The sequence below is a fragment of the Myotis davidii genome, unplaced genomic scaffold (assembly GCF_000327345.1).
Source record: "Myotis davidii unplaced genomic scaffold, ASM32734v1 scaffold269, whole genome shotgun sequence".
NCBI lineage: Eukaryota > Metazoa > Chordata > Mammalia > Chiroptera > Vespertilionidae > Myotis > Myotis davidii.
The window spans coordinates 80,137-103,119 of NW_006383008.1; the positions used below are offsets into that span (position 1 = coordinate 80,137).

The 22,983-nt window shown below is 36.3% G+C and overlaps 1 protein-coding gene across 5 annotated transcripts in view; it reads left to right on the forward strand.

Moving 5' to 3' along the window:
- The window catches only part of FBXL4 (F-box and leucine-rich repeat protein 4), a 48,738-nt gene extending 33,239 nt beyond the window's left edge, over nt 1-15,499 (forward strand). For all 5 annotated transcript variants that reach the window (XM_015557689.1, XM_006778231.2, XM_006778232.2 and 2 more), the window contains exons 7-9: nt 10,145-10,216; nt 13,334-13,646; nt 15,276-15,499. In XM_015557689.1, coding sequence (XP_015413175.1) covers nt 10,145-10,216; nt 13,334-13,646; nt 15,276-15,439 — 549 coding nt within the window. In that variant the 3' untranslated portion in view covers nt 15,440-15,499. The remainder of the gene's footprint in view (nt 1-10,144; nt 10,217-13,333; nt 13,647-15,275) is intronic.
- The last annotated feature ends 7,484 nt before the right edge of the window (nt 15,500-22,983 follow it).

Below are 22,983 nucleotides of genomic sequence, written 5' to 3' on the forward strand. Positions count from 1 at the left end.
CATGTTTTGATTGGTCTGTAAAATAATGTATTATTGATGTCTAGGTGGTATGTTCTGAAGTGGTTAGGCATGGCTGGCATTTGCAAGTGTGATTACCTGATATGAGTGAACATGTAGTAGCAGGGTCCGAATTGCCTTACATGCTGGTAGGGAAGACCTGGCATGCTGATGTGGCTCCTTTGGTGAAACGGGCACTGGGCACAGGGGACTGGGCTTCTCTCTAGATAGATTTCACCAACATGGCTGCTGCGTTGACCACTGAGCCTCATGTGTAACCTTGTCAGGAACTGGGGATGTATCCCAGTGCTTTATTAAAATAAGAGCAACCTTGCCGAAACCGGTTTGGCTCAGTGGATAGAGTGTCGGCCTGCGGACTGGGGGGTCCCAGGTTCGATTCCGGTCAAGGGCATGTACCTTGGTTGCGGACACATCCCCAGTAGGAGATGTGCAGGAGGCAGCTGATCGATGTTTCTCTCTCATCGATGTTTCTAACTATCTCTCTCCCTTCCTCTCTGAAAAAAAAAAAAAAAAGAGCAACCTTAAAACAAGTCCCAGGTGTCATTGCCACCAACTTTTGGTCCAACATTTTATGGTGTAGCCTAGATCATTAAGAGTTTTCTCCCCAGCCCGGCCAACTTGGCTCAGTGGTTGAGTGTCGACTCATGCACTTCATCTTAGCTTTCCAAGATTTATGTGTTTGGGTTATACTAAGTTAAAAATTTTTTGTCTATTAAAATAAAAACACCACATCTTGCCCTTTCACATAGGCTATTGAGAAGACCAAATTAGGTCAAACATGTAAAAAAACAAACCACTTTATACATTAAATGGATTTGTGTAAATGCAAAAATGATAGTATAGAATTTATTCAGTACATTTTTACACAGTTATCCTCACCTCCACAAAGTATTCTTATAGATCTTCCTAAATAGGAATATATTTGCTGTCATGTGCTAAGAGAGATTTAGGCTTCATTATCTCTTTCACTCTTAGGATTTGTTTCTGGTAAAAGAAATGTTCTTTCCTAAATTGTAAACTTCGTAATGGGAGGGATCATGTTTGACTGTTTGCTTCTTTACAGCTAGTACATAGAACAGTGTCTGTTATTCACAATAGTGTATAGTGGTAGATATTTAGCAAACGTGTTTTTTTCATTATTAGATAAGTTATAAGATAAGTTTGTCTTTCTACAGAATAACCACATTTACTAAGCAGATGGGTGGGTGGATCAGCAACTTGAAAAACTTGTAAGAAAATATGTGAACTGTATTTGTTCAGAATTTTTAATCTTAAAAGGTAGTGAAATATAGTTCACTATAGTTTTGTTAATTTACTTCATGAAATCGTTTTCTTTAGATGTGTTTAAGATTACTGAAAAATCACTTTTATCAGAGCAATAACAAATGTCTTATTATAATATCAAACAAAACAAAATGTCATCACTAGGTAAGTTATTTGCAGAGTTAGTGGTATTCATTTGTAGAATTTAGGTAGATGCAGAGCAGTAAATACATGCCTAGTAAAGAACAAGGTACTAGTACGTTAAAGAGAGATGTGTGGACTGTTTTTATAAGAAGCCCAATGCATGTTAACAATATCACAGGTTTGTACTTGGTTTGAGAATGGTCCATGTTGGGAAAACATTTTAGAAGAAATGACCCTAGAGCTGAGATTTAGGCCTTGTTTACTGTGTGATCCCAGAATAATTAGTGAAATGGGTTGGTAAATAGGGTAGTTTTCTTTTTACTGAATTTGGGGATCTTTTAGGGTTGCATAGGAAACACTTTAGGCCAGCCGTGGCCAAACTACGGCCTGTTTGAAATGAATAAAACTAAAAAAAAAAAGACCGTACCCTTTTATGTAATGATGTTTACTTTGAATTTATATTAGTTCACACAAACACTCCATCCATGCTTTTGTTCTGGCCCTCGGGTCCAGTTTAAGAATCCGTTGTGGCCCTCGAGTCAAAAAGTTTGCCCACCCTTGCTTTAGGCAAAAGATGTGAACTTAGGGAAGAAAAAAACTTTTGTACTTAGTTTCTTCTACTGTGACAAGGAAGTAATTATAGTAGCGTTAGATGTATAATGATTGGAAGGACTTTGTTTCAATTCCTTTGGTCCTTTACATCTGTATTCACAAGATTCTTATGTATGATAAACATTGATTGCAAGTACTTCTTTAGTCATGCATGATGGTGTATTTTCATGAGAGGAGTGCTGTAAAAATTTAACTCATCAATTAAGACTTTTATGTACTTAAAAGGAAAAGCTTTTATTTTGAAATAATTGACTTAAAAAGTAAAAAAAAAAGTTTCATGCAAAAAGTTGCATAAAAAGTAGGTTCTCCTACTATGTTCATTTTTTTTTCTCCTGAACCACTTGGAAATAAGTAGAAGATATAATTGTCCTTTACCTGTATGGGGGCATATGTCTGCAACCTACGTACTCTTAAATACTGTGTTATGGGCTGAATTGTATTACCCTAATATTCATATACTAGAGGCCTGTTGCATGAAGAGATTCGTGCAACAGGCCTTCCCTTCCCTTGGCTGCCGGCACCGGTTTTCCTCCGGCACCCAGGACCCAGGCCTTCGCTCCAGCCGGAGCCGCCTTCAAGCCTTTGTTGCTCTGGCCGGTAGCCGTTTTCAGTCTTCACTCCGCTGCTTCACGCCTATGAATGCAAATTAACCGCCATCTTTGTTGCCAGTTAATTTGCATGTCTTGCTGATTAGTCGATGGGAGGTGTAGCGAAGGTATGGCCAGTTACCATGTTTGTCTATTATTAGCTAGGATTGAAGTTTTAACTCCTAATATCTCATAATGTATTAAAGATAGGGTCTTTAAAGAGGTAATTAAGGTTAAGTGAGGCCAATAGTGTAAGCTCTAATTCAATGACTGGTGTCTTTATAAGAAGAGGAGATCAGGACACAGATACCATACAGGGAAGACCACGTAAAGACACTGGAAGATGGTCAGTTTCAAGGCAAGAAGTGAGGCCTTAGAAGAAGCTCACCCTACTGACACCTTGATCTCAGACTTCTAGCCTTCAGAATTATGAAAAAATTAATGTTGCTTAAGCTACCTAGCCTATGGTACTCTGTTCTATCAGCCCTAGCAAACTATTACAACTTGTAAAGGATGGCATAAGAATAACTTTTAAACATACTGCCTAAAAAGTGCCTTTAAGCGAAGTCCTGTGCTTTTACTAAACCAGTAGGGATTAGTGTTAGACATTGGAGCCTGTTTAACTTTTCTTTGTTTGGAAAAAAAATCTGGGGTAGGGGTGAGATGGGGCATGACAGGTAACTCAGTAAGATTGTCGTTCTGTTGCTTAGCAGCAGACAAGAAAACCAAGAGTGTTTTTTTAAAAGTTGGAGTTATAAATGGAACACCTGCATCCAGTTTTGATTGCCTCACTTCAAGAATGATAGAGCATAAATTGAAAGAATCTGAAGAAGTGAAAAAAACTGATTACAGGTATTGTGGGGGACTAGTATATGACAGTAATCCTTAAATGTGGTTTAGCAGCTGTTTACTGGCTGGGACAACAGTTTCAAGGACCCTGCTGCCTTCATCTTCATGAACCAGAAGACAACAAAAGTAGTTGATGTTTACTTCTGTTGGCTATCAACACTGCCCTCGTATTTTCTTCTTTCTGTGACAGTTTATTTGGCAGAATGCATATCTATAAATTAAGTAAGTAAAAATGCAAACCACCCTGCCTGTTGATGAAAACCACCTGGGCTTTCCTCTGAAAGACATAAACTGTCATAAGTCCTGATTCTGAGTGGGGCAATCTGTGAGGCCCCTAAACAGGGAAGAATAAAGACTGAAAGGGGTTGGAGTTCAAATAAGTAAATGAAAACATATTTTTAAACAGAACAAGGAAAAATATTTTTTAAAATAAACATAAGAAATTATGGACTATAAATAGACTAAAACAGCAAGATAAGTAGTTGTGAAAAAGAATGATTAGAAATCTAGAAAATAAATGATAGTCATTATAATAAAAAGTAAGTTGATAAATTCTAAATTAGATACAAAAAACTGTTAAGTTCGAAGAGAAGTCTGAGGAATGCACTTAAATTTATAAAAGCCTTGAATATCAGGCACTGCTGTAAGTAGTTTATATCTTATTTTTTTTATCTATTGCTGTCTGTCAGTTGCCCCCAAACTTGGTTTAAAGAAAAACCCCATGTTCACGATGGCACACAATTTCTGTAGGTCAGGAGTATGGGAGTGTTTGCCTGGGCAGTTTTGGCTCAGGCTTCCCAACAGGGTTGCAGCCGTTTTTGCCAAGGCTGCAGTCATCTCAGGGCTTGGCTGCACCTGGAGGATCAGCTTCTAAACTCACACATGTGGCTGTTGGCAGAGTTCCTCTTAGAGATGTTGTCCAGAGGCCTCTGTTTCTCTCTTCGTGGGCCTCCCTTCACCTGCCTGGGTGTTCTCATGGCATGGCAGCTGGCTTTTCCTAAATGAGCAATGGGGGAGGGAGCCACAGCCCTCTTATAACTATTAGTTAGAGTTCTCCAGGAATACAGGAATGAGAGGGAGTGTATGTGTGTATCTTGATTGTAAGGAATTGGCTCATGTGGTTACGGAGGCTGGCCAGCCCCAAGTCCTACACAGTGAGGTGGGAAGCCAGAGACTCATTGTCAGGGTAGACAATGATGTAGCTCCAGTGTGAAGGCCTACAGACTGAGACCCAGGAAGCTCTGATGTTTAAGTTTGAGTCTGAAATCAGGAGTAAGCCGATGTCCCAATTTAAAGGGAGAATTCTCTGTTACCTGGGGCAGTGTCAGCCTTTTGTTCTATTCAGATCTTTGACTGATTGGATGAGGTCCACCAACATTAGAGAATACTCTGCTTTCCTTGGTATACTGATTAAACATTAATCTCACCCAAAAACACCCTCACAGAAACAGAATAGTGTTGGACCAAATATCTGGGAACCCTGTGGCCTAATCAGATCGATACGTAATATTAGCCATCATAGTAACCTAACATACTGTCACTTCTATGTTTTGTTTGTTAGAAGTATGTCACTAAGTCCATCCCACCCACAAAGGGGGAAGAATTACGTTTCACCTCTGGGAAGAAGAAGTATAGAACAATTTGTGGACAAATTTTTAACACCACTATAGGCACTGATACTTGGGAGACTCCAAAATTCATTTAATTAGAGTTCCAGAAGAAAAAAATGGAAGAAATGATGGAGAAGCCATATTTGAAGAGAGAATTGTTAAGAATCTTGATTGTTTATGAAAAAAGATGTAAGTCTTCAAATAAATGTTCACTTGGGATACCAAACAGGATAAATTAAATAAATTTTTACCTAGACATGTGATGGAATTGCAGAATATAAATGAGAAAGGGACAAGAGCTATCAGAGAGAAAAGACATTACTTACAGAGGAAGATAATTAGACTGACAGTAGACTTCTTATCAAAATAATGGAGGCTGATAGGTAATGGAGCAAAACTTTCAAAATGATGAAAGAAGATAACTGGAATCCATGTTACGCCTGGCTAAACTTTCATTCAAGATTGAGGAGATATATAAAGGCTCAATATATTATTTAACTTTCTGTGATTCAGATTCCTTATCTATAAATAGAATAATGATGTGTACCTTATAGGTTATTTTCTGCCATGTAGACTGATATATCCCAAGTGCCAGAACAGCACTTAACACATAGTAGGCATTCAATAAATATTTATTAAATGAACAGGTGTTGTGAGGATTAATTTATATAAAGAATCTGTAGCACCAATCAGAGAAAGACAAATATCACCTAATATTACTTTTTTGTGGAATTTAATGAACAAAATGAATTGACAAGCAAAATAAGACCTGAGGCAGGGAGGCATACCTTGATGTAGGGGTGGGGGGATGAGGAGAGATAAACCAAATATATTTATATGCACTGCCCATGGACACCGACATTAGGGTGATGAAGCCCTGGGGGCAGGGGGTAGGGGCTGGACAGAGGGGGGTAAAGGGGGGGAAATGGGAGATATCTGTAATACTGTCAACCATTTAAAGAATATTTTAAGAAAAAGAATTTACAGCAATGCTGACATGTTAATAACTATTCAGTAAATGTTTATTGTTAAGATTTTACCACTCATGGATGCTCACTAAAAGAACTATTAAAAATAGTTTTCAACAAGAACATTTCAGGAAGAGGGTGTCAGATATAATAAATGATAATGACACAGAAATTGATAAAGTGCCAGTAAATTAAATAATGATCGTGGGGGAAGAAAGAAAAACGAACCTTTCATATTTTTAAAAGGTAAACTAAAATATTTTAAGATGATTCTAAAATATGAAAGAGCAAAAGGCTCTTTAGTGTTTTACAGAATGAAGAAAGGGTATTCTCCTTAATAGATTTATAGACTTACTACATGTGGCTGTTGGCAGAGTTCCTCTTAGAGCTGTTGGCCAGAGGCCTCTGTTTCTCTCTTCGTGGGCCTTCCTTCACCTGCCTGCGTGTATAATAATTAAGACTGAAGTGCTGCCGAAACCGGTTTGGCTCAGTGGATAGAGCGTCGGCCTGCGGATTGAAGGGTCCCAGGTTCGATTCCGGTCAAGGGCATGTACCTGGGTTGCGGGCACATCCCTAGTGGGAGATGTGCCAGAGGCAGCTGATCGATGTTTCTCTCTCATCAATGTTTCTGACTCTCTATCTCTCTCCCTTCCTCTCTGTAAAAAATCAATAAAATATATTAAAAAAAAAAAAAAAGACTGAAGTGTTAGCGTCGGAAAAGGCAAGTAGACCAGTGAAACACAATGACCCAGAAGTAGACTCACACATACAAGGGAACTTGATATATGACAGAAAGCATCACGAATCAGTGACTAAGATAGACTCTTCAGTAAATTTAACTGGGACAAGAGGTTATTTCTAAGGAGAAAAGCATGAAATTTGGTACCTTACCATGTATAAAAATCAATTTCAGTTGGGTTAAAACCTAAGTGCAAAGAAGAAAAATTTTAAAGTTGTCATTCAAAAAATAATAATAGAAGAATATCCTTCTGTGGGCAAAGAGGGACTTTTTTGAAAAGACAACAGAATACACATGTAAAGATAGATGTGACTATTAAAATTTAAAATTTCATGTCTCAGAAGATTCTATAAACAAAGCAAAAAGACAAGTCTTAGATTTAGGGAATATATTTGTAATGCATGTAACTGACAAAGATTGGTATTCAGCATAAAAAAAAGAATTCCTGTAAGTCAAGAAGGAAGAAACAACCTAATGCAGCGGTTCTCAACCTGTGGGTCGCGACCCCTTGGCGGTCGAACGACCCTTTCACAGGGGTCGCCTAAGACCATCCTGCATATCAGATATTTACATTACGATTCATAACAGTAGCAACATTACAGTTATGAAGTAGCAACGAAAATAATTTTATGGTTGGGTCACATGAGGAACTGTATTTAAAGGGCCAGAAGGTTGAGAACCACTGACCTAATGGAAACATCAGTAAAGAATATGATTAAGGAATGGCGGGGGGGTGGGGGCGGGGGCGAGTCAATTGGGGAAAAAGGAGACATACATAAAACTTCAGACGATAAAAAAAATATGATTATGCAGTTTACAGAAGAGGAAATATGACTGGTGCATAAACATGAAAAGATTTTCAAACTCACTAGGAATTATACTAATGCAAATTATACCATTCCATACTCATCAGACAGATAATAGAAAAGAATGAGAAGACTATATGTTGGCAGAAATGTGGGGACCCCACACTCTTACACAGCTGGTGGAGTGTTAATTAATACAATCACTTCAGAGTGTTATTTTGGAAAACCTAATAACGTCGGCCATACATAAACCCCTGGAAATTCTTCCTCTAGTATGTGCTCTAGTGAAATACTCTTCTATAAATGCACAGGAAGCACTATAAGAATGTTTATTCTAACATTCTTTGTTATGGTAGAACTTGTAAGCAAACTAAATATTCCTTGAGTGAAAGTGTATGCTGTAGTATATATATATGTAATTTAATATAAATATATAACAAATATATATATTTAATATATTTTTATTGATTTCAGTGAGGAAGGGAGATGGAGAGATAGAAACATCAATGATGAGAGAGAATCATTGATTGGCTGCCTTCTGCACGCCCCCTACTGGGGATTGAGCCCACAGCCCAGGCATGTGCCCTTGATGGAATCGAACCTGGGATCCTTCAGTCCACAGGCCGATGCTCTATCCACTGAGTCAAACCAGCTAGGGCTATGCTGTAGTATATTTGCATAATGGAATAGTAGACAATTAAAAAGTCAGAACTAATGCTGCAAGTTTCAACATGGACAAATCCCTCACAAACACTGTTAAGGAGGATGCAGAAGTACATGCATAATAAAATACCATTTGTATAAAAACCATGGAGAACAATATTATATGCTATTTATGGACACATACTGTATAATAAAATATAATCTTCAGGCATGTTTTTAAACAATGAATCCTGATAAAGGTTACCTCTGAGGAAGTATACGAATGGATGGAGAGATACACAAATAGAGAAAGATAAGCCAAGAAGGCAAAACAAATGTTTGTTTTATGGACTCTATACTTGTCTGTATATTTGAAATTATTTGTAGTAAGTAATTTAAAAATACATTACCAAACAAATTCTATGATAAAGTGTGTGTGTGTTTGTGTTAATTTAAAATTTCTTACAAGAATATATGGAATCTTCTCTAAAAATTCTCTAATATATTCTGGATCTTGCTCATGGGAAAATCTTACAAAGCATCTTGTTGTAAGGATCTGATACTTTAATAAAAACAAACCATGTCATTTCCCCATCTATTAATAAGTTAAAATAGTTAAGTATTATGGAGAATCTGAAAATTAACTTATCTTCATATATCTCTTCTAATGCCAACATTCTGAGAGCTACATGGGATTGCCTTTTATAAGTGTTATAAGTTGTATTAAAACTTAAGCATGAAATCAATATAAACTGTTTTCTTAAATTTAAAGAAACACCCAGTAGTGAACCAGTCTTAAGGCTAGTATCTCTCTAGGGCCGATTATAACTAGGATTATTTTTATTTTTGCCTTACATTTATTTTATCTGAAATATTTCATTACTTTATTTTCTTATTGAGAATCTTATCTGGGTTTGAACAGATGTTTTGTATTGTCATTGACATATTTGTCAACCTCTCCCTAACTAATATTGTTCAGATTCTGGACACCTGCAACAGATTAAACATAGGTTTTATAGTATCTTAACTTTCTTAGATATGTTTTAGTTCAAATATGTAGAAAGAAATTTTGCCACAAAGTTGGAGTAGCCTTTTTCTTCATTTAGAATATAAAAATTAGAAATGTGAATGTTCTGCATTTTTTTACAAGTTTTCATGGCAGACATGTCATCAAATGAAGTTATGACTTTAGAAATATTTTAGTTATCAGGATTATGTCACAGCCTAGCATTTCTTTGGCTTTCTTGAGTGATGAGAGCGTTTCATTACATTGCACAGGATAGATGGGCTGAAATGGCAGGAACATAAATAGAAAGTGCACGTTATATATGTTTCAGTCAGCATGTTGCTAGTGACAGGTGTTCAATGGTGTTGGGATCCTTGTCAGCGGAGAGAATCCTTTGACATTAAAGTCACCAGCTCAATCCTGATTTCGGGCAACGATTGGCAGTTCCATCAGGCTGCTGCTGATCGGTGAATGTCAGAGCTGCCACTGTTCCTCAGCGTGTCACCAGCCCACTGTGGTTTTTTTTTTTTATTTGTTTGTTTTTGGAGGGGGAGGTTGTTTAGCTTGTCTTGTTGTTCAGCCTTAACCAGATTTTCAAATTGCTTACGTTTGGGAAATAAAATGAGAGGTCATGGGGAATATAGGTATCTTTAGGGCATGCAAAACCACATGCAAAGTGACAACTTACTTGGAGACTGGTAATGATTACCTTGACTCCCAGCCAATCAATGGTGGGAGCACCTGGGGACTCATTAAATGGCATTTGTGGTGTCTGTAACCTGGATTTTGAGCTCTGTTTCAGGAGAAGTAGTGACAGCCTTTAATGTCTAATTGACCTCTTCTCTTTGTTTCACTTTCTTTCACTTTCTGTGTTTGCTTCTGATGTGGTCCCTGGGGCAGCAAACAGCCCTGCTCAGCATTTTGAACTTCTGCTCAGAGCTTCAACACCTCAGTTTGGGTAGTTGTGTAATGGTAAGTATTTGAAAATTCGTTATTCTCAGTTGCTCATTCTCTTTTTATTCCCTTCGGTGAATTTTTTCCTGACTCATCCCACCCCAACCCCACCCACAGCTTTTCTGATTTACAGTTGAACCCCACTTTCAAACATTTTTCTTAAAGTGGAGAGTGTATCTTTGAAATGTTGACATTATTTAACCAGGAGAGCAAGAAGAGAAGTATGGTGTGGCAGAAAGAGTTTGGTTCTGCCTCAAGTGAGATGTAGACAAGTTATCTGCTTCTCTGGTTTCTTTATAAAATAAGTGATCAATCATACTCAAATGTCAGTAGTTGAGTGAGTTTTTCACAAAGCTTAATTAATTTTTTAAGTTCTGAGATTATTTCTGGAAATGTTGATGATAGTAGATAGGTTTATTTTGTGTTTTGTTTGTTTGTTTTACTGGCCTTACTGAGTAAGGCAAAAAGGTGGATATTCTGTGTTAGAACTCAGGTATTTATTATTATTATTATTATATTATTATTATTATTATTATTATTATTATTTTACTGGTCCATGAAATCCAAAAGCCTAGGGACTATATGACTAGATAGCCTCTACAGTCCTTCCAGATTTAAAATTAGTACTTTAGGGGTCATTGAAAGAGCTCATGGGATGAGTTAAGTCTTTTTCATCTAACTTACGTGACTTATAAATAATATTGACACTCAAGGGACTGTAGAATTCTTCATTATGTGTGTGTGTGTTATGCATGTATGCTCACATTTCCAGGAAATGCATCTCCCAGTATAGTTGTAAGCAGTCCATTCCTCTTCAAGGCAGATTTAGAGGATCCCCAACTATTTCAGTTTTGCATCCACTTATTAGGAAGATCAGAATAAGCAGGATGGTTGCAAGATTCCAGAGAGGTTCCTAGACTTGGAATCAACAGGGACAGTCGCTGACCAGAAAATAGATCCCATTGAACATCTTTTAGAGCTCAGTAGTGGCTTCAGAGATGCCTCAAGGTTTGGCAATGTAGGCTGGAGAGGCCAATTAAAATGACATATTAGTCTCCATGTCCCTGTAGTTTTAAATTCTGGTGGTTAGGCCTGATTAAAGTCTAAGTATGGGCTCAGGCCCACCCTGGTCTCTGGATACGGTGTTGTGAGCCCACTAATTCAGCATTAGATTTTCCTCCTATTAATATGTAATACACTATGGTAAATGCTCTTTTAGAAAAATAAGCTACTTTTAATTTAAAGCATGTAATTACTAATAAAATATTGTTACCATTGATATTTGTTGTCAGGAAATTAAATATTAAGGACTTGACATTAAAGTTCAGAAATAATGCTAATATTGCTACTACCATCCTAATCAAAATATTTCATGCCTGCCATAGTTCTTACTTCACAGCAGGTCCAAAGTTTACCAGGACAACAACAGAGATAACTCTTTGTTGATACTTTAATACTATGTTTATCTCAGTTTCTTTTCTGTCAATTGACCAAAAGGTTAGCTTGCTATTTTATTTCTGACTATCAAAATAATAGCAATCAGAATCATGGGTTTCAGAAAGTTTTGAATGTTTCTTTCTAAAGAAGCAAATTGGCTGCACTACAGGTCTCTGTTATTCAGGTACACTCACTGATGTGAGTAGTTATATCCTCCCCAATCTGTTTCTCATGGCTTCTGCATGACTCTACCATATGCAGTTGCTAAAGACCAGAGACTATCACCACTATATCTAGTCCATAAGCCTTAGATTCTGACTCAAAATATAGCCCCAAATCTGTCTACTTCTCCAGTTCTTCTGTTACTTCCTTATCCCAAACCCCTGTCATCTCTCCTCTAAGCTGGTGCGGGCTTTTTCACTGGGCCTCCTCCCCCATTCTTACCCACCATAGGCTCTCTTTCAGATAGAATAAAGAGGGATTTTTGTTTGTTTTCATATAAATCACATTTGTTTCTAACCCTTCATTGATTTTCTTAGCACTTAAAATAAAAATCAAATGCCTTCATGGCCTAATGGCCTGGCCCCAGCATAACTCTCTGTCCTCCCAGCCTGTCCTGTCCTGCACTCCCCAGGCCCACGCTGATCTCATTCCTGTCCCTGGAATGCACTGCGCTCACCCTGGAGATCACAGCAGCATCTCGCCCTCCCTCAGCTAACTCCTGACTCTCCGATTGCTCTCACTCCCCACTCTTTACTACCTTCATGTCACTTACCGCTCTCTGAGTTTATTTTGCTCATTATTTGTATGTCTTTCCTAAAAATGTGAACACAGTGTTTGTTGGCTCACTGTTGTTCCTAGCATCTGGAGTGGTGCTGGCGAGTAGTAATGGAGAGTATGATTAACAAATAAACAAAAGGAAATTATCTGAGTGTTTGTTATTTTGTTTCCTTTTGACTTCTGGTGACAATTTTGATACCTGATTACAAAATCAAATGAACCTCTTAAAATTTAAGCACCTATTTTTAAAAACATTATTAAAGCATGTAAAGCCCGTGAACTTAAATGTTTAATCCTTGGTTAGTAGAGGCTTATCCTGTGACCTTGAGCTAAGTCATTGGATACCTCCTATAGATGACAGTAATGAACATACATAATCTAAATTTTGTGTGTGTTGTATATTCAGTCCCCAAATGTCTACTTTCACCCAAAACTAATATCCTTATTAGTACTAACAGCATATTCACATACTGTTTTAGAGCCTAGTAAAGTGTACACCTTTATCAGGGAGATCTTATGTATCTCCCAGAGTTGATTAATTATATCTAAAATATAAGAAGCTAGACCTTGTCAGTGAGTAGCAGCAGCAAGATCAAACTGGGAGGCATACAGGAGCAGCTCAGAATCGTCAAGTTCTTAAGGAGAGACTGAGGATTTCAAGTCTTTGGGATTTCATTCATTAACGTCCTCTGTCTGGAGTTCTGTTAAATAGATGTTTAAGTAAGTGATTACTCTTGCTGTCTTATGAAACAGTGGCAGGTCTGTGAGATGAGTGGGCAGATCTATATTAATGAGAATGTGGGTATGTTTACATGGAAGCAAACAACAGGGGATGATTAAGAATGTTTTAACTTGTTCTCTAAACTGTTCGTATTTCTGAGCATAATATGTAAAAGATGGGAATTATTTGACTTCCAGATTGAAGACTATGATGTGATCGCCAGCATGATAGGGGCCAAGTGTAAAAAACTGCGCACCCTGGATCTGTGGCGTTGCAAGAACATCACTGAGAATGGGATAGCAGAGCTGGCATCTGGGTGTCCACTCCTGGAGGAACTTGACCTCGGTTGGTGTCCTACGCTGCAGAGCAGCACCGGGTGCTTTGCCAAACTGGCACGCCACCTCCCAAACTTGCAAAAACTCTTTCTTACGGCCAACAGGTCTGTGTGTGACACAGACATTGAGGAACTGGCATGTAATTGTACCAGATTACGGCAACTGGACATACTAGGTAAGGATGCAGTATATCAGTTTGTTTTAAAGCCTTGACATTAGAGCTGATCTCAGACTTTTTGCAAAAAAAGAACACACACCAAAAAACATAAAACTTGGATACAATAAAAATTTTATCCTGATAAGACTACTTGGTTTGATAGGAAGTGCTTTGGAAACCTAGGATGGGGACTCCAGCCTAGTTACATCTTCACTCTCCAACTTCCTTCCCTGGCATTCTCTTAGGAACTTCTAACTTATCAGGAAACTCAGATTGTAATGACCAAGACTGGCAAAGATAAAATAATCATGATCCTAGGTAAAAACAAAACAAAACCAAAAACCACATAGCCAAGTGTCTTAGTTGACGTTCTCTGGTCTTACATAACAGAAACCTACTCAAGATAACTTAAGCATAAGAAAAAATTATTATGAAGATACAGGTGTCTCCCTCAGATCCCATCTCCCTCAGAATCATGCAATGGTAAGTCCAGCATCAGTAGGAGCTGGCTATGGTCCATCCTCAGAAGGGACTGGAAAACCATCAAAAAGCACAGAAGCTATTTTCTGTTTTCCCTCCCTTTGTCCTGCCCCCGAGCCCTGCCTCTGCAGCTGTATGCTCACCGTCTTTATGTCTGGTTCTCGTTTGGTCTGCCTTGTTTTTCGTCATGCATGTTATCTCTGCTTCTCTAAGTAGACATGGCCAAATATAACAGACCCAACCCAGTTGTCCATGTCTTTAGTTTGAAGGATATATGGACACTGAAGGCTTTACTGAATTCCAATGATAAATTTTCAGGAGAATCTGTATTGGTTTGGTGAGGGGCCAGTCGCATCCTGGGTAGCAGTTGTAGTTACAGCTTCCACAGCTCATGTCAGGGATGGGAGGAGAAAGGAGTTCTCAGAAAAAAGTCATGGGTTAACATTTCAGAAACTTTAATCCCCATCCCAGTAGATGTATTATGTAATATAATTGTGATATTTTTCCCCTAGTAAAGCTGTAGTTAAAGAAAGGTATGTTCCAACAGATGACATCTTATAGCCTAGTGATAATTTAGCTTCCATCTGAATATCCCATAATTACTTCAACTTTAACAAGGGCTAACTAGTACTCATCATCCATCATCTGTCTTCCAGTACTGCCATTTTACACCCACCACTTGCCATAAACTTATCAAGTTGTGTTGTAGTTAATAGCCTTCAACCCTGGTCACTGGGTTTCTTGAATCTCCAGTGCTTGAAACAAGTTTCTACAGGGTAGTTATTCAGTAATTGCATTGCATGGAATTAGAGGTTGAATCTAATTAGAGGTTGTAAGCAGAGCTGCCATGGATTAAGAAAAAGAGATTCAAATGGTTTTGAACTGGGGCGACAGAAATAGGAAAGTCTGGAGGAGCTGATTAGAAGGGGCAGGAGGTGGGAATGCAGATAGTGGGTGAAGTATTGACAGGAGATGCCAAATTGGCTGGGAAAATTCAGTGCATATTTGTTTACAGGACTATAAGTCTTTTAAGAAATGCTTTTAATTTTTAAAAGGCAATTTATTTGAAGTGTATTTTAAACAATCAGTAATAAAGGGACTCTTTATTAGAACATTATATAAATATTCTTTTTAAAGTATTTTATGTGGTTTTGTTTTTTTGAACAGGAACAAGAATGGTAAGTCCGATGTCCTTAAGAAAACTCCTGGAATCATGCAAAGATCTTTCTCTACTTGATGTGTCCTTCTGCTCTCAAATTGACAATAGAGCTGTGCTCGAGTTCAATGGGAGCTTTCCAAACGTGTTCATAAAAAAGAGCTTTACTCAGTGACTTAATGTATGTTCTATAATAAAATCAGTGTGCTTTTGTGGGGTTGTATGTTAGAATTGATTTTGTTTTGTGTTGTGTGGTTTTTATAATGGTGGAAATGTCTTAACCCATTAAGACATTTGTAGGTTTTAAAGAAAAATATGAAATATCATGAAATACAGATAGGTATTGCCAAATACATATGTTAATTCATGAGAAGAATATGATTCTCATTTAGCATATTTATCACTTGGAAGGCATTGATGGAATTCTATTACATTCCTTCTTCTCCTGATAATTTTCTTTTAGCATGTTATTACATTGCAGATTAATCACTTCCAATTGAATGTTAGGTGGAGGCTCCTCGATTGCACAACTGAATGGTTATTGGGAAATGGAAATTTCCTTTATACTTGCATTAGGGTCCAAAAAAATCCACTTGGACCTATAGTTTGAGCTTAGAAAATCTGTTGCAGATTTATGTGAAAACAGAGAGCTCGCTTATTATCTTACCTTTTGATAAGATAAGCTTGATGTTACTTCATAATTCAAACAATGTAGTTGTCATCAGAATTGCATAAGTATGTTTCCTATATAAACACTGTTTAACTCCACTCCCAGAGCTTTCCATTCAGTAGAATCTGCGATTCTAATAAGTAGTCAGACAGGTGTGGCTGCTGGTGGTGGTGGTCTGAGGACTCCCTTTTGAGAATCACGGCTCTAGAACTTTCCTTGAGTCTGGAGACTTTCCTTGAATCCCAGTGAATCCCACATACAGTGGGGACAACTGTTCTCATTATGCTGAACTGGTTAAATAATTTTGGGTTGAATTCATGAAAAAGCATTTGTCAAGTCTGCAACAAAAGCTAAATTCCAAAGCCCTTTAGTGTTTCAGAATAGTGGTTGAGGGTATTTCTTCTTCAGAAAAATTTCAATATCAGCTCTGAGCTCAAAAACAGTAAAACTACCACTGCTAAGCCAGCAAATTGCTAGATGACAATACTAGTTCAATAACAAAAGATTGAGTCAGATATATTCCACAAAGTACCTGCTGATGAATAATACATAAATAACCATGGATTTTAACACTTTATATTTTTACAAGCTTTGTAAATTTGACCAACTAAGTCTTCTTTTTGCTCCACACATACTTTTATCATCACCAGTTCTAACACATCTTAGCAAGTTCTTCAGATTGTCCTGAAATCTTTCTTAACTTCTTAGAAAATATTCTTGCCTTTAATTATTCCACACATAGTACTCATGGACACTAACTCTTCAGACACTTCAACCTTGGCATTGACTTATCAAATAAACAACAATAACTAGGCAGTATCAGTAACATCTTTGATTCATCAAGAACCATGGGAAACCACTCAGAATCACTTGATTTGCCTTGTTTGTTTTTATTGACTACATTGATGTTCCCAGTGTTCTCAATTCTTTCAAGCAACTGTTCTTGACAAACAGCTAATAGTCTTAAGCAAGTTTATTTTGGATACATCTCTTCAGCTGATGAATCAAAAATAACGTAATGAACTCACTGTTGGTGAAAAGGCTTTCTTTGCTTGACTAACAAATGAGCCACTCCAAAACTTACTTTACAGCTTTATTTTCATTTTTGTAAATAAATTCTGCTGTGATGAGATACCTTGTTTTAATTTTCTAATTTCTCTGGTCACTGCATTCTATAAATTGAGAATACTTAGTTTGGTAATTCATATATATATCTCAAAACAGCTACAGTGTCACTGCATGTTAAACAATGCTTTGCCATCTAATTCAATAACAAAATAATCCATTGTTCACTGTGCCTTAAACACATGACACTTGAAGTTCTCTCTCTCATATTCTGACATTATTGGTATGTACTGAAAACTTTAAAATGTTGTGGTATGACAATCTATGTGCCATTCAAAATGCTAGTAGTTATAAACTACATCTCTATAATTTGTAATGTGCTAGGTAGCAATGCAAAGCAATGAGAGCACCATGTAGGTCTCTGTTGCAGTTACTCAGCTCTGCCATTATAGTGTGGAAGCAACCATAGACAATACATGAATGAGTGTGCCCAGGGTCCAATAAAGGTCTATTTTCTTATGGACACGAAAAGTTGAATTTCATATAATTTTCATGTATCACAAAATAATCTTCCTTTTATTTGATTTTTTTTTTTTGCCATTAGAAAATTTAAAAAAAAACATATTTAAGGGGTAGTCTGGGTTTGGTTTGTGGAATGAATTTGTAACTCCTGTTCTAAGATATTTTCAAATCAATTAGTAAACCCATGTTTGTCCACTCCTAATTTTATAAACCATATTCAAACCTGTTCTCAGCCTTTATCTTTCTCATTTTACCATTCAGATTTTAAAATGAAGTACAGTGTTTTATTGACTTAGAGAAAAACCAAACTTGTTACCATAACATAAGAGTTTTGACATTTTTATGAAATATATTTGATAATTGTATATATTGTATACATTTCTATTAATGTATATATTAAGGTATAAAACTTGATTATTTAATATACATTTACATTATGAAATAATCACCACATTCAAGCTAGTTAACATTTACCTCTTCAGATAGATATCACTTTTTTTTTTTGTAGTGACACTTAAGATCTACCTTCTTAACAAATTTCAATACAATAAAGTATTGTTAACTATAGCCACATTGTTATGCATTAGAATTCCAGAACTTATTCATTTTGCATAACTGAAACTTTGTACCTTTTTTTTTCTTTTTTTTCTTGCTTAAAGTATTACAAAGAGTATTACATATGTCTCTTTTTTTTTTTTTTAAACTTTGTACCTTTTGATCAACATCTCCCCATTTTCCCCTCCCTCAGTTTCTGGTAACCACCATTGTACTCTGCTTCTATGCATGTGACTATTTCAGATTACACATATAATTGAGATCACACTTTGTCTTTCTGTGTCTGGCATATTTCACTTAGCACAGTGTTCTCAAGGCTCTTTCATATTGTTGCAAATGTTAGTATTTCCTCCTTTTTAAGGCTGAGTAATAATCCATTATAATGGTATATATAATGGTATTCACACACACACATACACAGACACATACCACATTTTCTTTATCCATTCATCTGTTGACTGACATTTAGGTTGTTTACATAACTAAATGTCTGAAGTGGGAGGGTAGATGTCTCTTTGAGATCCTAATTTCTTTTTATATATGTATGCCCAAAAGTGCGATTGCTGGATCATATGGTATTTTCTTTTTAATTTTTTGAGGAACCTCCATAATGTTTTTCATAATGGCTGTACCAGTTTACATTCCCACCAACATTGTACCAGGATTTCCTTAACAAGAGAGAACATACAGACTATCCATTAAAATTTGAAGCCAGATGACCCATTGTTACTAGCATTGTCAACTGACTTAGTTTTTTTATAATTCTTTTACCTCAGCATTTTGGTAAGATAAATGATCTTCCCAGTGGCTAGTAATAGATAACAACATGCCCCTAACTCTGTGAGTATAATTACAGGATCCTCTCAATTTAAACTGCTTGAAATAAGACCCTAAAATATATACATTTAGACAGTTAATATTCTCCCTTCCCTTTGGAGTGATTAGCTTTGAGCCAATGTATAACAAAGCATTTGCGGAAGTATTTTTATTCTTTTTGGTGCTTTCCAGGAATTAATTACCAAAAACTCATATTTGCAAGTATAATAATACTAACCAGGAAGTCAATAAAAATTACATTTGGTTACCATATATATTAATAATAAATGTTTGGCTTTTCATTTTCTACTTAAGGTATTAAGAGAATGCTATTAATGACAGTCATTTTCAAAGCCATTTACACACATTTATCAGTGCTTCACCTAGTCCCCCAATCCCCTTTAGTACATTTAATATTGGTACTTCAGAAGAGCACTGGTTTTTTTTAGCCACTATGAAAATTTTGTCATGGACCCTTAACAGAATATTAGCTATTGCCAAAACACTATTTTAGCATCTATCATTTTATACTTGGAGCGTAGTTCTCTAGCAGTACATTAATGTCAATAAACAAATGAGGTGATGTTTGGTAGCAATAGCTAGAAGTCAAAAGGTAAAAGAAATTAATCAGAGATAATGATACACATTTTTTATAAATATGAATAGAGACCAAGGTATTTCTTTGGTCACAGCAGAAATAATGCTTAAAATGTTTGCCTATAAGTGAATTTCTGGCTTAAATTTTAGTATATTTGCCTTCTATTAATGGTTTGAAAGAAAAAAGGTGCAGTGGCCAGTGTGACTCAGTTGAGCATAGTTCTGGGCACTGAAGAGTTGCCGGTTCAATTCCCGGTCCGAGCACATGTCCGGCTGTAGATTCGGTCCTGGTGGAGAGGCAACCAATTGATGTTTCTCTTTCACATTGTTGTCTCCCCCCCCCCCTCTAAAATTAATAAAAACAATTTTTTAAAAAAGAAAGGAAGAAATAATTATGACATTTTAAGAGGAAGATTATCATCAATGTATTTGGTAAAGTAAATTAGTGCAGTCTTGACTAAAATTTTTAAGGAAAATGTAAAAGCAAAGCAGTCATATGCAGATAAATTGAGTAGGTAGTCTTTCTGTACAAGTGAGAATCTGTTTTAAATTTTATTTGTATAAAAATGCTGTTCCATATCTAATGGTCTTCATTGTTTGTATTATTTTATACTTTAGAATAATAAGATAAGCTTGAGTATCTCATTAGCTCACTTTCAAAACGGATCATGTCAAGACACTGCTGTATATAATGGAAGGTTTGAGTAAATAGGTTTGTGTCACAGCCTCTATGAAATGAGAGGAGGATAAGCCTGGAAGACGAGCCATCATCTGTGGGCTGAACACTAACAATCCATCCTCATGCTATGAAATGACATCAGCTGAGATGCATTTTAAAATCTAAAATTACACAAGTCTGCAATTAAACTGAGTTCACACTGTTATTTACTTCTTTCTCCTTTGGCTGTAATTCCACCAAATGGGATTTATTGACTTAAAGTTTGGCTTGTCACATAAAACAAACCAAAGTTTGATATAGTGTTTTCCTATTTTTACTTGTAAGGTATCATGTACTGTGGTGTTTATTTGCTTTTTGTAGAAGCCAGTTCCTTCATTACTAATTAGCTCTTAAGTTGTCCCACAGTTCTTAGTCATGCCCAGTTTGCTTTTGGGGAGTTAGTGTGGAATAAATGGCAACAGATAAGACACACTCATCTATCCATTTAGTTCACAATAATATAGACAACAAATAAGTATTGACATCAGTGTCTAGGCACAGATTGGGATGGGGGGTGGGTTTACAGAATGCATGTCTATAACAGCAATTTTCAAAAATTGTTATTGCCAAGAAAATATCCTGTTTTGGTGAAATAAGCATGGGATGCAATGAACTCAGCAATGGTAGGCATATTTCTTTACTGCTGAACTTTAGAACCAGTAATATCTAATGGACATTGTGAAGGTGGGATGAGTTAAGGTCCGTAGTGTTTCCTAATTTTTGCTGGAATGCCTGTCAGTGTGCTTTTGAAAACTTTAGTTTCTCAGAGCACAATTTGGAAAATGCAGCTAAGAAATACTATATGATATATGGAAGGTATTCACTACAGTGACTTTTAATGTACTTGCTAAAGATTATGCGTTGTAATTTGTTCCTAACAGATATTTTTAATTTATTTAAGAAGATTAGGAAGTTAAATGATACTTTGGTAATGTGATTAAAAAAATACTTCTGAACATGATTACTCTTTTTGGCCCATAATTTCTAACTCATCTTTTATTCTTATATTAGACTTTTAGAATCTGTGCTTACTTTTCTCTGAAATATGAACCATTTCTAGTCATTGGGAATGCCTAAAGGAACGGCTGTACCATCTGGTTATTTTTAATACTTGTTTGTAGGATTCCAGTCTCACATTGCTTTATTATTTATATGTTGTGCTAGTCCACCAACTATTCTAATAAATTAATTGTGCATTAGTTTTTAAAAGTAAAAATTTTAAATTAACTTCTGATCAGTGACTATTTTAAATTTGATATGTAATTTTTTAAAAATGGGTATAGTAAGTACAATATATTACTAGCATTTGTTTTCTGAAGTCTGTGAATGAAGGAAAGTTAATTTAGTACAAGAGTCATACTTTTATGTGAACCCTGTAGATGTGTAGTGACATATATATATACATAAATATATATTTATTTCAGTCTCTCAAGTAAATGTGTTTCATTTATTTTGTTAAACATTTTAAGTGCAAATTCTATTGCACACATTTCTGCAATATGTGCTATAGAATATTTATAAATTGCTGCTAAGGTTACAACAAAAGCTCGAGAATTGTTAATACGAACAAATATATTGGCACACCGTTTTTCTTACTCGAGATGTTTTTGTGGATAGATACTTCAAATAAAGGATTGATAGTATTGAAGCCCTGTTTTCTTTGTTTAAAAGTCCTAGAAATAAATCTGCATAGTAAAACCTAAACTATAAGTCTTTATAAAGAGAAAAACTGAAAAACCTTAAAATGTGTGTACCTCGCTTGTTATCCTTACAGTTTGTTAGCATTGTGTCTGACCACATGTAACTACCCAGAGAAGAGAAACACTATCCAGCTCTGACTGCTGTTCTGCTTCTGCCTTTCAAAAGTCTTCCGAGTTCCCATCTCTAACACTCCTGCCAAAGCCAAGAGTCTCATTTCCTTCTGTAGGTGCATCTGTTTTACCTGGGCCAGAGTCTGAGCAGAGCAGTGATCCTGCACCAGCACCAGGCCTCATTCCTCCATGCTTTCAGTCCTCCTCGGCCTCTAAGAAGCCACTTAGCCCCAGTTTTACATCTGTAGCCTTAACTCCTCCCTCATACATCAAATTAGGCCATCTGTTTTTTATGCTTTGATATTAAAGTATCACATGTTAAAGAAGGTGAATGTTTAAGCCTACTGGTATATGGAGAAATGTTTAACCAGCAACTCTGGTGGAGGAAAGAGCCCTAATTTGTAGTGCCTTCCAATTATTGTGTAAATTCTCCCTCCATGACCAGTTTCAGGCTACCAATGTGAAGTCAGTCAATGCTGAGTTGGGATGAGATGCACACACTTTGCTCTTTCAAGTTGATAGGAACTGGCTCTAGCTCACCCCTGCCAGATGAAATTATTAAACATTGATTGCATAATTTCTGAAAAAAATAGGCATAATAATCTATAGCTAGATTTCCCCGAGTTTGTGTTATCTGTAGTCAAATTGTCCTTGAGCATCATATGAAATTCTTCCTTGCCACTGGATATACTAAAAGAATAAAATTAACTTTCCTAAACAAATATTCAATAATCATTAGAAGAAAATTTAAGGCTAATAAGAAGGAAAACTTTTTAAAAATTAAAAGGAAGTAAATTATATTTGCTGATGTAAACCTGACATTGCTCCTAAATTGATAGATATCCCAAATATGTGTTTGTGGGATTATAATTTTAAAACACATTCCCATATATTTCTGTGGACTTTGAAATTATATCCCTAGATAAATTGTGACATTTTCTTTCTGCACATTGGTGCAATTTTAC